General features: G+C 43.4%; 1 protein-coding gene across 7 annotated transcripts in view; it reads left to right on the top strand.

Annotated features, from left to right (window-relative positions):
* Window positions 1-12642, top strand: part of SASH1 (SAM and SH3 domain containing 1) — a 313961-nt gene that overhangs the window by 262107 nt on the left and 39212 nt on the right. For 6 of the 7 annotated variants that reach the window (XM_072827316.1, XM_072827306.1, XM_072827274.1 and 3 more), the window contains one exon: window positions 11392-11524. In XM_072827316.1, coding sequence (XP_072683417.1) covers window positions 11392-11524 — 133 coding nt within the window. Of the gene's footprint in view, window positions 1-6228; window positions 6628-11391; window positions 11525-12642 lie in introns of those variants that run through there. The other variant, XM_072827326.1, reaches the window with a different exon arrangement.

Below are 12642 nucleotides of genomic sequence, written 5' to 3' on the forward strand. Positions count from 1 at the left end.
CAGTCCATTTCAGATGCCATAAAAGTAATGTGACTTTGCAAACACCACCCAATCCCTTAGGAGACTTACCGCTTTGGGGATGAAAACTTCTATCAGGTCCAGAAACTAGAGCCTCAATCGCATATGTAATTGCCCTACTTGGCAGTTCTGTTCTGAATCATCCTTTTTCCATGGCACAGGCTATGTGAGAACTGAGTGCACTTGAGAATGAGTGGGTTTGGTGTTTTGCTTTAGTCTTCATCAGTGTGCTTGGCACCATAGCTTTGCTTTGGGTAACACTACCCAACTCTTTTTGTTTTTAAGATTTTATTTATTTATTTGACAGAGGTTGGAGAGAACACAAGCAGGGGGAATAGCAGAGGCTGAGGGAGAAGCAAGCTGGATCCCAGGACCCTGACATCATGACCTAAGCCAAAGGCAGACGCTTAACTGACTGAGCCACCCAGGTGCCCCAACACTACCCAACTCCTAACAGAGAGACTTGAAGAACTCTTGACTGCTTCCCACCATGTCTTTGTTACCTTAACTCAGCTAATTTATGTGAACAGTGGGGTTCTCTGGCACATAGGCAGGATGACATAATCTCAGGCAGAAAAATCTTCCAAACATTTACAGAGTAAAGGGAGAACACAGTTCTCTTTCCTCCACTTATCTTTCTCATCCCCATCAGCCCCTTTGAGAAGGAAAGGCATTTTCTCTGCTCCATGGCAACTGGAAGAATTGGGATGAGTGGGTTTACCCGTCACCCCAGTCTCCCCAAACTCGGCTGTATTACTCCTAGAGTCTTGTTTTCTTTCTTCTCCTATGAGGAAATTAGCAACTTTATTTGGGGGTGGTTTAAAATAATGTAGAGTTCAGGAGTTTAAGAAAAAGAATAGACTTTATTGTGGAATGTAGCAGCCATTTGCTGTTCCTTTGGTTTTATAGTTAGTTCTTTAAACAGTTTCTTAAATGAATTAAGTGCTGACAAGCCTTCACCCCTGAGGGATAGTAATATTACCTCAAAGTCTCACATACTTTCTACAGATAAAAGTATCATATAATTATATTCTCCTCTTCCTCTTCTTTCTTCAACTCTGGCGACAACTAGTTAATTTTGAAACTGCCAGAGAGATTATTTCAGTGTTATACTGCACCTCTGGGAAAAGAATGGAATCTTCTCTTTTTTGTCCATATGCTGACAAAAATCTCCTAATTTCAGAGGGCAATGATGTCACCAGCTAATGAGCAAAATATTTCTTACTAAACAGATGAGTCCTTCCCTGATGCCTTTGTGAAATAAAGAAAAAAAAGCTACAATGTGTTTCATATTGTCTATAGTTACTCTGACAACTCATAAACACTTCAAAATGCAGTTCTGACTTCTTTAGAGAGTGAGACTAATTTTTTTGGTAAACACAAAGAAAACCCATTAAACTGATGGCTGTGACCGGAAGGCCTCTACCATGGCCGGACACCGATGACAAGTAGTCATCAGCACTGATCTTGAACATACCCAGCCGGAGCCAATGTGCTGCCCCCAAGGTAGGGAGTGACCTTGAATGCATCACTTCTTGGACCAGTGGAGGATGATCAGGCATGTTGGAGAGATTATGAAATCAAGCTTGGAAAAGAGGAGGCCGGAAAGCTGCTGTTGATTGGTGTCACATGCTGTTTAGCAGGGCAGCAGCAGCCCATCTTTCTTTGCCTGTCCAAAAAGGCAGGCATCTAAGGTCAGGGGGAGAGAGAAGTGAGCCATAGGGCCATCTAATCACTGATCTTCTGGAATCTGGGAAGGACACAGAAATACCCCCAAACTCACGGCAGGTGCCCCACTCCTCAGTGAACCATGTGTCAGTTCCCCTAGCCAAACTTTGAGTTCTCCCACTTCTGAATGCCTGTGCCTCTTTTTTTCCTCTTACACATTTATCACAGCTACTTATGCTAATCATATCTCTGAACCTTTCTGGGGTCTCTCTCTGCCCTCAGACTTCTAGATGATAACCTTTGCAGGCCCAGGTAAAGTTGGCTCACTCCCATTTCAGTTCCTTGCTCTTCCTTATACCTTGAATCAGTGCATCCATCCATTGATGTCCACCAGGAAATATTTATCACAAACAGATCCCATTTTAGTCGTCTCAGTGTAAGAGAGTATTGTAATGCTCAGTGTTGGCGATTGTGTGAGGAAGTAGGCACTCTTTTTTGTTTTTGTTTTTGTTTTTTTAAGATTTTATTTATTTATTTATTTATTTATTTATTTATTTATTTATTTATTTATTTATTTATTTATTTATGTGAGTGCACACACGAGTACAGGGCAGGGCAGAGGGAAAGGAAGAGAATCTCAGGCAGACTCTGCTGAGTGTGGAGCCAGACGCAGGACTTGATCTCATAACCCTGAGGTCATGACCTGAGCTGAAATCAAGAGTTGGGCATTTAACTGACTGAGCCACCCAGGTGTCCCTAGACACTCTTTTTATACTACTTGTGAGATTTTAAAATAATAGTGTACAGTGTTTCTTCTGAGGAAATTGTTAATATATATCAGAGGTCTTAAAGCTATGCCCATTTTTCACCCATAAATCCCACAATCTAATCATTTTTTTCTAAAAAGAAAAATGTTGTTAGATGTGTTAGAAATTTTATGACAAACTGTTCATTAGAGTATTGTTTATGATATCGAAAAATTGGAAACACACCAATGTTTAATGATTTGAGGGCATTAAGAAAATTGTGGTTTACTTCTGTGAATATGAATGAATCATGAAAAGATTGTATTTTATCTGTTGGACATTTGTTGACATGAGAAAATGTTCAAAACGTATCACTTGATAAAGCAGATTTTTAAACAGTTTGGACAGTATCCATTGAGAGCTCCAAGGTTTCTCTAAGAGATACCTTTTAGAGGTGGCTCTGTGGCTCAGAGAGGGTAACAGCTCTAAGTAGACACTTTGTTTCTCCTCATACTGTGTGTTCATGTGAGGGAGACTCTGAGGACCCGGATAGTGGCTATGGGAGGTGGTACAGCTAAAGATCACAAAGTCATCCTTTTTTGTAAAAGACAACACAAAACAGAAGAAACCTAAGGGTGGGGACACCTGGGTGGTTCAGTGGTTGGGCGTCTAACCTTTGGCTCAGGTGGTGATTCTGGGGTCCTGGGATCAAGCCCTGCATCGGGCTCTCCACAGGGAGCCTGCCTTTCCCTCTATGTCTCTGCCTCTCATGAATAAATACATAAAATCTTAAAAAAAAGAAAAAAAGAAAAAGAAAAAGAAACCAAAGGGTATATAGTGTGTGGCGGGTACATGCATATGCGTGCGTGCGTGTGTGTGTGTGTGTGTGAGAGAGAGAGAGAGAAGTAGGAGGATAGAAACCAAAATATGACTTAGCTTTTCTGAATGTGGGAGGTATGGGTGATTTCTGTTTCTCCTTCTGTATCTGCATTTCCCACATTTTCTAATTAAAAATATATTACATGTGATCGTAAATAAATGAATAGGACAGTGCCCATTATCTTTCATGAAGTCATTTAGACGAGAAGGACTGGGTCATACAGTGATTACCATATTCTGGGCTGAATTCTGTGGAAGATGTGGAGGAAGGGTTTTCCAAGGAAGGTGATACGTAAATATTGAAGGATTGGTAGGAGCTAGAAAAGTAGATGGGGTGGGCAGAGATATTCTTTAAAAAGGAATCCACTGGTGCAAAGGTTTGCAGGCACAGGAGAGAGTATTTGAGGTGCTCTGAGGTAGTCAACGGATGAGAACCATATGCTATGAGGGGCCTTTCCACACAGTATCTGCATAGACACAGAAAACGGACATCAGGGCAGGATTCTAATAACCTTACAAAGTCCTGTACTCCACAATAAGGCCTTTGGGCTTTGCTCTGAAGACCTACTGAACAATTCCTTATAGTGGCATCAAATGCTCAAATCTTTCTGCAGCAAATTTGCCCATTTCCTGGGTGCTAAGTAAGTTCAAGTCCACTACCCAATGAACAAGATCAGCGATGCCCTTCCTTCATGAAGTGCATTCCTCAGTTTCCAGCAAGAAGCTTCCCAGGGTAGCCTGACCCAGCCCAGTCCTTCAAATATTCAGATACCACAGCAGGGGCTGAGAACGATGGGGCTGGAGAGTCCAAACTTCTTCGTTGCACACTGATGTGGGTGGTGCCTGCGCTGGGCACCAGGAGTACAAGGAGGGGGAGCGACGTGGTCCCTGACCCGTGGACCTTCCTGTCTTCTAAAGGATGAGCTGTGGTAGATATCCGTGTAGTAGCCAACAGTGAGGACCCTCATAAAGACCTGAGTCAGCCTCCAAGAATTGTGGCAGTGACAGCTAACGGGGTTCACAGGATGAGTGGGCCACCAGGAGGGTAAGCAGGGATGTGTCTTTCCCCCAACCTCCTCACAGAACTGGGTGCAGTCAGTGCCAGACTTCCCAGGCAGCTCTCAGCGACACAGGCTCCACTACCTTCCAGGCCCTAGGCCTCACATTCAGGGTCTCTTTTTACCTTCTCAGGAATTTTCAGAGGCTTATCACTGCCTATTTTACAAATGAGAGAAATTTTAAGAAACATGCCTAAGACGACACACACTGTTCACAGGGGGACCTGAGCCTACCTCTGCCAGATCCCAGAGTTTTGGCTCCTAATCCTGCTCAGAATCTTCTCTACATCCAAACAACCTGTTCAGGCACCTAAGTGGCTCAGTGGGTTAAGCATCTGCCTTTGGCTTGGGTCATAATCCCTGGGTCCTGAGATCGAGCCCCATGTCGGGCTCCCTAAAGAGTCGGCTTCTCCCTCTCCCTCTGCTGCTCCCCCTGCTTGTGCACGCTCTCTCTCTCTCTCTCTGTCTCTGTCTCTCTCTCTCTCTCTGTCAAATAAATAAATAAATAAAATCTTTAAAAAATAACCTATTCAGACCCAGCCTCAGATGTTGGCCATATCATTAGCTTTCACATGTTTTCTTTGCCTTTGCTGTTTACACAGCACCTAAAACAGCAGTTTCTAAGAGTTAAAATGGGTCTTGTTTGAATTCTAATCAGTAATAGATTACAGATGTAATCAGCACTCACTGAGCTCCACTTGTTGATGGGACAGACAGTTTTTAAAACAACGCTTGAAGATAAGTGTTAGTAGATGAAATTTGCAAGGAGGAATACTACGACCCACAGAACTGAAGTGATTTGCTGGAGGACTTGGAAATTAAACCCAGGTTGTTGAGCTCCAGAGCCTTTTGGGTTTCCTCTTCCCTTTATCCCACTCCCATTGGGGCATAATACAGTTTCTTAGTTTGCACTAAGTAACCAGGAAATTCAACCAGAGACTTCTACTGACAGTTTTAGGGAACTCGAAGCATAACATTGCACGCACTGTGGTTGGCAGTCCTGGGTGAAGAAAGCTCAAGCGCAGGTTGGGGGCACAGGAGCAAAACCATAAAGTTTCACGTTCCCTCTGCCATTTATGGTCTGTGAAATTAGGTCCAATGTGTAAACACTTAGCACAGTGCCTGCAAAGTAGGAGCATTCAATAAATATGGGTGTTGAAAGTATAATGTCAGAAAAGCACCTGCCACTGTTTCTGGCACACGTGGGCCCTCAGAAGGCAGCGGGGAAGGGAGAAAGCAGAGGTGTGGGGGAGCAGACTGGCGGACCTAGACAGTAGGGGGGAGGTGGAGCAGACCCTTGTGGACTTGCAACCCACGTCGTGGAGGCTTCATAAGGGCTTTTCAGTCCTGTCTTGTTCCGATGACGTTCTGTTTAAGAGCATGTGCCTCTGGCTCCCCAGGCACCCCTGAGAAAATTAAATGATCATCTTGTGACACAGTCCCCGTGCACACATTTCTAGAACACAAGAGCACTCCGCTGCCCTGAGGTGGTTACTGAGACAATTCGGTACGACAGTTTTAGAAGCATCACTGGACGGGAAATAACCTACATTTACTCGTTAAAATAGAAGAAAAGGAGTAGGGAGAGAGACAGAAAGTGACAACTCCAGGAGAAAACCAAAATCATAAGTTTTAATTCAGTAGTGTCAAAAATAGCCATCGGAAGGTGTCTATTTTCAATCGAGCCTACTCCCTCCGGGGAGTGTTTGCGAGAATATCTGTGAGAGAGATCTTTTTTTAAGTTAAGGCACTTGTAAGGGTTTATCCTCGTCCCGGATTTGCTCAGATTCCCGCGTTCTTTTTTTTTTTTTCTTTCTCTGGAATTCCATAGACAGTAATTAAGGAACTGGAGGCCAGCGGGAGGTCAGGGAGCCTTCGTCAGTGAAAACAGGGATTGTTTGCCACGTACAACACTCCCTTTTTTCCTGGTGGTGAATAGGAGATTTGCTTAGAGCCGATGACTTATGCCTTTCTTACAAGTTATGCAGTTAGCGAGTAACTGGGGGATCAGTCAGCAAGCAGAAAGCAGCTAATTGAATCCAGTGTCTTCACTTTTTCCTCCGTCGGATACTCAGCTGTGCTGGTGGAGCCTGTCTGATCATGTAACTGCAAAGGAACATGTTTGAGGAGTGCCTCCACCTCACTTTGCGATTACAGACTTGACGGACCCAGAGCGAAGAGGCTCCCGGCGTGGGGAGGGGGCGGGGGTGCCAGCCGTGCTCAGCATCGCCCCTCAGGCCTGCTAAATGCCGAAGCCGGTAAGTCCCCCGGAGGCGTCCTGCGTGAAAGGGAGAATGTGCTTTCGGTCACTTCCAGGCAGAGCTTTTTGATCGCTCCTAGCTGTGGTGGCTTTCCCCTTTCTCTGTTCAAACTCTGCGCGATGCATCCTTCTTTCCTCCTCTCCCCCCACCCCGGCTCTGCGGAACCCTGAGCACTCTTTCCTAGCACGCTCGCCAGTAAGAAGACGCAGCTTGGGGGGGAGAACAGGGAACATTATTCTGAGAGTAAGGGGATTCTCAGGAGACGGAGGGTATGTGTGCGGCCGGACTGCAGACCCCCTGGCACGATGTAACTTTCCAGAAACCTACGAGCGGTCCGGTTCCTTCCCTTCGGGGTGATGCCACTGACAGTGCGGACTGAGGAAGTGGGAGCGTCTAGGTCGGATTATGCACCCAGTTAACCAGAAACCGTTGTGTGAATTTCATAAGCAAATACATTTCCAGTTTCAGGATACATTCAGAAATGTTTAAATATCTTACGGTGTTATGTGTGTGACTCCAGGGAAGATAAATTGACTTAGTCTGGCTGTTAATTGGGACAGTGTGCCGGGTGTTTGGAGCAGGGGAAGCACGCATGCGGAGTGCATTTCTACAAAAGGCACAGTCGTATGTAACCCTGTGCTCAGCGTGGTCTCGAGCAGTCCCCGAAAGGATTCTGGTTGCTTTTTGCAAAGTTCAGTTTAACTTTTATCATGGGACAGTGCCCCTGTGCCTGCACGACAGTGCCATGTGGCTTTTGGAAAGCATTTGTTAGAGTGCACCATAGTTGCAGGAACTTTTATTTTTTTTAACGGGGTCCATTGACCAACCTGCAGTGACAGGCTTGAGAGTGAGGGGATGCTTTTCGTTTGCTCCGGCACACAAACTCTTCTATCATACAGATGCTATTAATTGTGTTCCTTTTTTTCTGATCATCCTTAATGTAACTGTGTTATGAAAAGTTCTCCACGCTGGCTCCGTGTCTTTCCTATTAGAACATTGCAGATGTGTCAAGGACACACATGTTCCAAAAGAAGCTGAGAAAGAAGGAGGCTCCACCCTCCTTCGCCTGCCAAGTGGGCCCCATAGTCCTCATTCAGCACCCTGGCAGGCAAATGGTGTACTATCTCTTTAAAGCAGCTATAGTTTTGTGCCTTGGCTTGGTCAATTTGTTATGGTTTAAAACGGTGGAGCCAGCTGTCTGCAATCTGATGTAATGTTGCCATGGAAACCAGAAATGAAACACTTAAGCATTCACCACAGAATTACTACATATAGCATTAGCCAAAGTAATTAAAAGTTGAGCCATATGGGCTTTCTGGTGGAAAAATCTGCAATAGAGAGGCTGGAAATCAAATGTTTCTATTTACAATAATGTAAATCCACTTTTCCACATCCTTTGGTGGAATACATTAATTGCCTTTTTCTACTAAAGTTCAGAGATGGTGAGTTTTATACTGATGATTGAGTTTTCACCTTCTCCCTTAGATGATGGTCAAACTAAAGTTTACTTTAGTCCTCTGACCTGGGGCAGGACAGGGAGAGGAGGAGATCCTGTGTCATGTTACAACGTGCATAAACATACGCTGTTATTTTTGCACTTAAGTTTATTTCAAACCTGTTTTCTAGTAGTTCTCTTTAATTTTAGGATTCTATTTCTTGGAATCCACCATTCATTTTTTATGTTAATGCAGATTCCCTTCATCTTCTACTAGAGTTCATCCAGGTGTGAAGATAACTATTAAATGTGTGTGTCCTCACACACTTCTTAATTAAATAGTTATTTTTAAATTCTCACACCCTCATCTTTGGGGATGTAATTTCTGAATAAAGAGACATGACATTTTCAGTATTTGGGAAGTAGTGTGTGCTAATTTAAAAGAAACATGAAATGAGGAATTTAAGCTTTAGTCCCCAGTTTAAAAGAAATGCACTCCTTATACAGGGTCTTTATGTTAAAACAGCCAGAGAGAATTTCTTAAAGGCAAATATTTCACAACTCCTTTTCTTCTGGACTCAGGAGGAAATGAGAAGTCAACACCTCTCTATCAATAAAAAGAATCTTTGAGCTGCACTTAACTCCAGTGACTTCTATCATACAATGACTTCAACTCCAGGCTGATTCAAGAGAAGATTTTCTACTTTTTTTTAAAAGTACATAGATATAAATATATATCTTGATTGATTTTGGTTTTATCTTTTACACTTTTCTTCGTATAAATTGTGCCGCATCTACCTTGTTTAGTGTCCAAATCATGATAATAAAAAAAAGTTACTGGTTACTGTGATTTGTGATTTGCCAGTGGCAAACACCCCCAAAATCTTTTTTTTTTTAAAGAAAAGTAAAAATAACATTAGTTCAAAGTTCTAAAGAGCTCCTGTTTCTCAAAAATAGATGGAACATGTGAAAGCAATTAAGTACCTGGACTATGTTATTTTTCACCACGGTGGATCAGGGCAGAGGAAGGTAGGACTTGGGGAGGGGAATCTCTGCCTTTAATTCTGTTGTCCTGGTTTAACAATTTCATTTCTCCTGCAAAAGTTCCCTCTGATAGCATATTTCCTACATATGATTTGTCTTTGTGGAATGTGAAGGCACACACGGCACCCACCCCAGCAGCAGCAACCCCCAAGCTAGGTACAAGGCCTATATATACACACATTGTTGATTTTCATTCTGTAACATAGCCTCTTGTATCTTGATTGTAAACAACCTGTGTTTGTATCATTTTTCACTCGACTTCAGAATTTTTTATATATTTATTTATGACTTAAGAATGTTTTAATGTGAGAGTTATAAACGTGCTCTAGGTTTGTCTTACTATAACGCTGGTTGTCCTATTATTTTTTGAGACACGTCAAGAGGGCAGGATCCTTTAAATGTTTGTGTATAACTCCATGCACTATAGTTTTGTTCAGGTGCTGATTATCCAGAATGAGGGTTAACGCAGTTCTCATTCCTCTGGTTGACCACTCTGACCATTTCATCACACATTAACAATTCAACCAAGTAAAAAATGAAATTCAACCAGACAATGCCCTTATGTCGCAAAAGTTATCCTTCCTATTTCATTTTAAGTGTTTACATTGTAAGTTTTAGACCAAACTAAGCCACATTGCCAGCAGGCAGTGTATCCTCCTTCCCCCATTACCTGGGTGTTCCATTTCTGTTCTTCATTATCCAGTAAGTAGTAGTTCACTTTAATTCTGAAATGGATATGCAACATCTTATCTAGGAATTTTGGAGAAATTGAATACAGTTCACAGAAGGGAAGCCTGAGAAATCCCCCTGTCCTGATGACTTGCCATTTATGGGTTATAATAATTATTCCTCAGTGGGTGAATGGTTTGCTTATAGTCCTGCAGAGGGAAAGTACAATGACCCTATGCTAGGAGCTCCAGGCTGAGGACAGAGGCCAGGAAACGGGTTGAATTTATCCCTTACATAGTGCCACAGTGCTACAGAAATATTTGTGAACTCACAACATGCTGCATCATTTTTCTGCTTAAGTAATTTCTACAGTCTCTACTGTCTTTACTCTTGAACAGCTGTTCTCTGCTAATTCTTGTGTACCTATTTGTTGATTATGGAAAGCATTTCTTGCCAGGAAATGGCTTCATATTTAAGGCCCTTTGTTCAGAGATGTGGTTTTTGTTTTGCTTTTTGTTGTTTATCTGAGGCATTTCTGCCCTTACTATTTCTGTGACCGAGGTTTGAGGAAATGGAGAGAAGGTTGTTGCCAGGATGTGCGGGATCCACTGGGGTCGCTCCCAGGCTGCCTAGGGTGTGTGGAGGCTGCGCACTTCGGCCCATCTCTGCTCCCAGGAATGCCTGAGCACCCGGCCCCTGCAGCACGCCCCTTTAGTTGGGGATTTCTTTTGCTTTTTCACATTTTAAACAGATAAAACAGAGGAAGCTGCATATTGAATGTTAGGGCTGACTTGGAACCGAAACCCTCATTTTGTTCACAAGGAAAGGATTGTTTTCACTAGGGTCACTGCTGCAGAGAGAATTTTTTTTTCTCTCTGTAATGTTTGATACTTGAGGGAAAACAGCTGGGTTGAGCATACTTGAATCACTGCAAAATAAAATGGGATGCTGGAGAATATGCACTGTACTGTATGGCTGAAAAGGTCAGCTTTTTCCCTTGTCCCTCGTGGAGGAATGCAGGGTCTGTCCTCATGCTCGCCTTGTGAGCTCTGGGAAGGAGCTGGGAGAGGCGAAAGGCATGGCTGAGATGTGGCAGGCCCTCCGAACGAATGGGACGGCAGGCGGCTTTTTGCTTCTCTTCCCTTTTCCTGGCCTGCTGTTTTTGATTTTGGAGGAGGACTGGAACAAGTCAAGAGAACTTGGGTTTGGAGAAGTAGCTGATGACCGCGTTAAGTAGTCCTGATCGGCCAGACAGATGAGAGCCGGGCCCAAACCACAGCAGTGGGACTGGAATGACAGGGCCAGCCTTGCCGAGAGAGTCCTGTCGCAGTTCTCCTAGAAGAGGCCTGGGAAGTAATTGAGACAAATGCGTCCCACACTCGTCCAGGGCCCTGGGGTGTGTGGTGGTGCCCGGGACCTGGTTCTCCACCGCATTAGGTCCTGGGGTGCTCTGTGGGGCTTCATGAGCCCGTAGGGCCAATCGGTTGGCGCCCCGGCATTCAGCTGCACGACTGCCGAGCTTCAGACTGGCGGTGAGGCCGGGCTGCACCCAGCTGCCAGAGCAAAGCTCCAGGACAATTATCCGATTAACTTTTCCTTTGTTTCTTTGCCAGTCAAGAGAACAATCGGATGATGAGACCGAGGAGTCGGTGAAGTTTAAGAGGTTACACAAGCTGGTCAACTCCACTCGCAGAGTGAGAAAGAAACTGATCAGAGTGGAAGAAATGAGAAAGCCCAGTACTGAAGGTAAAATACAAAGCAAAACAAAACAAAGTACACTCCACCCTGCTTATTCCAAATTAAATCAGTTGAGGTCAGCTTTTCAGTAGAAAAAGAATATGATTTCAAGTGGAAAATGGGTTGCATTCCGGCTGAGGCTGGCAGCACCTGGGGTCTGCATGTGCAGGGCATTGCTTGGCATGTTATGGATCCTAGTGTCCAGCGTTCCAGGAGGCTTAGAAATTTTAATGTTACAGCGATGGGAAAAGGCTGGTATGTGACAATGACAAGTCTTCTCGAGGTGTGGCAGAGCTTTAATGTTGAGCTTACACCATTTTATATAAACTTCATTTTATAACTTCTTCGCAGCAGTAGCATCTGTGCCCAAAGGATGATGGTTCTTGCCCATTGAATTTAGTCCAGATTTGATATACATCCGTCTTAAACCAACATCCAACAATCAAGGCACTTAATATCCTTTCAGATCTCTGAGGGATGATTTGTTCTTCCAGTAAACAGTCTCAAGACTCGGTTCAGCTGGGGCTCTGAGGACCTTCCATTCTAAGTGGATCTTCAGAGCTATATTACTGGCTTAAGCTGCTTGTCAGATGAAGCAATAATGTCAGAAGGGGCATGAGCTTGGATTTATTGTACTGAATAGTTAACCTTTGAAGTGTGATTATGACAGTTTAAATCTCAACCATATTCATCACTCCTATTGTTAGCAGTGTGCATTTACAGCATCTTGTAAGAATCTCCCAAAAGGATAAGATAAAAGAATAGATTTCCTGTTTGGAAAACCATAAGTGAACGGGAAAAAAAAATGCTGGAAAGAATAGGTCTTATTTTTAAAAAGCACATGACTTGTTAAAATGTCATATGTACGTTCTGAGGAATTTCAAAATTTTAACATGTACATTTGAAAATGGTCCTTGAGAGGCCTTTTTGTCCTACATAAATAAAATCAATGCATAGAGAGAACTGGGATTTCCTCTGATTTACATAGATGAGGGTTTCCTGTTGTTTTTATTGCTGTTTTTAAATTTCTGTTTGCTATAATTATTTATCAGCTTAAATCCACTAGAGAAATATTGAAGGTGAGGGGAATTACTCTGGGAGTGTGGGAGCGAGAAAGGAAAAGAGGG

Source organism: Canis lupus, chromosome 1 (genome assembly GCF_048164855.1).
Source record: "Canis lupus baileyi chromosome 1, mCanLup2.hap1, whole genome shotgun sequence".
Classification (NCBI taxonomy): domain Eukaryota; kingdom Metazoa; phylum Chordata; class Mammalia; order Carnivora; family Canidae; genus Canis; species Canis lupus.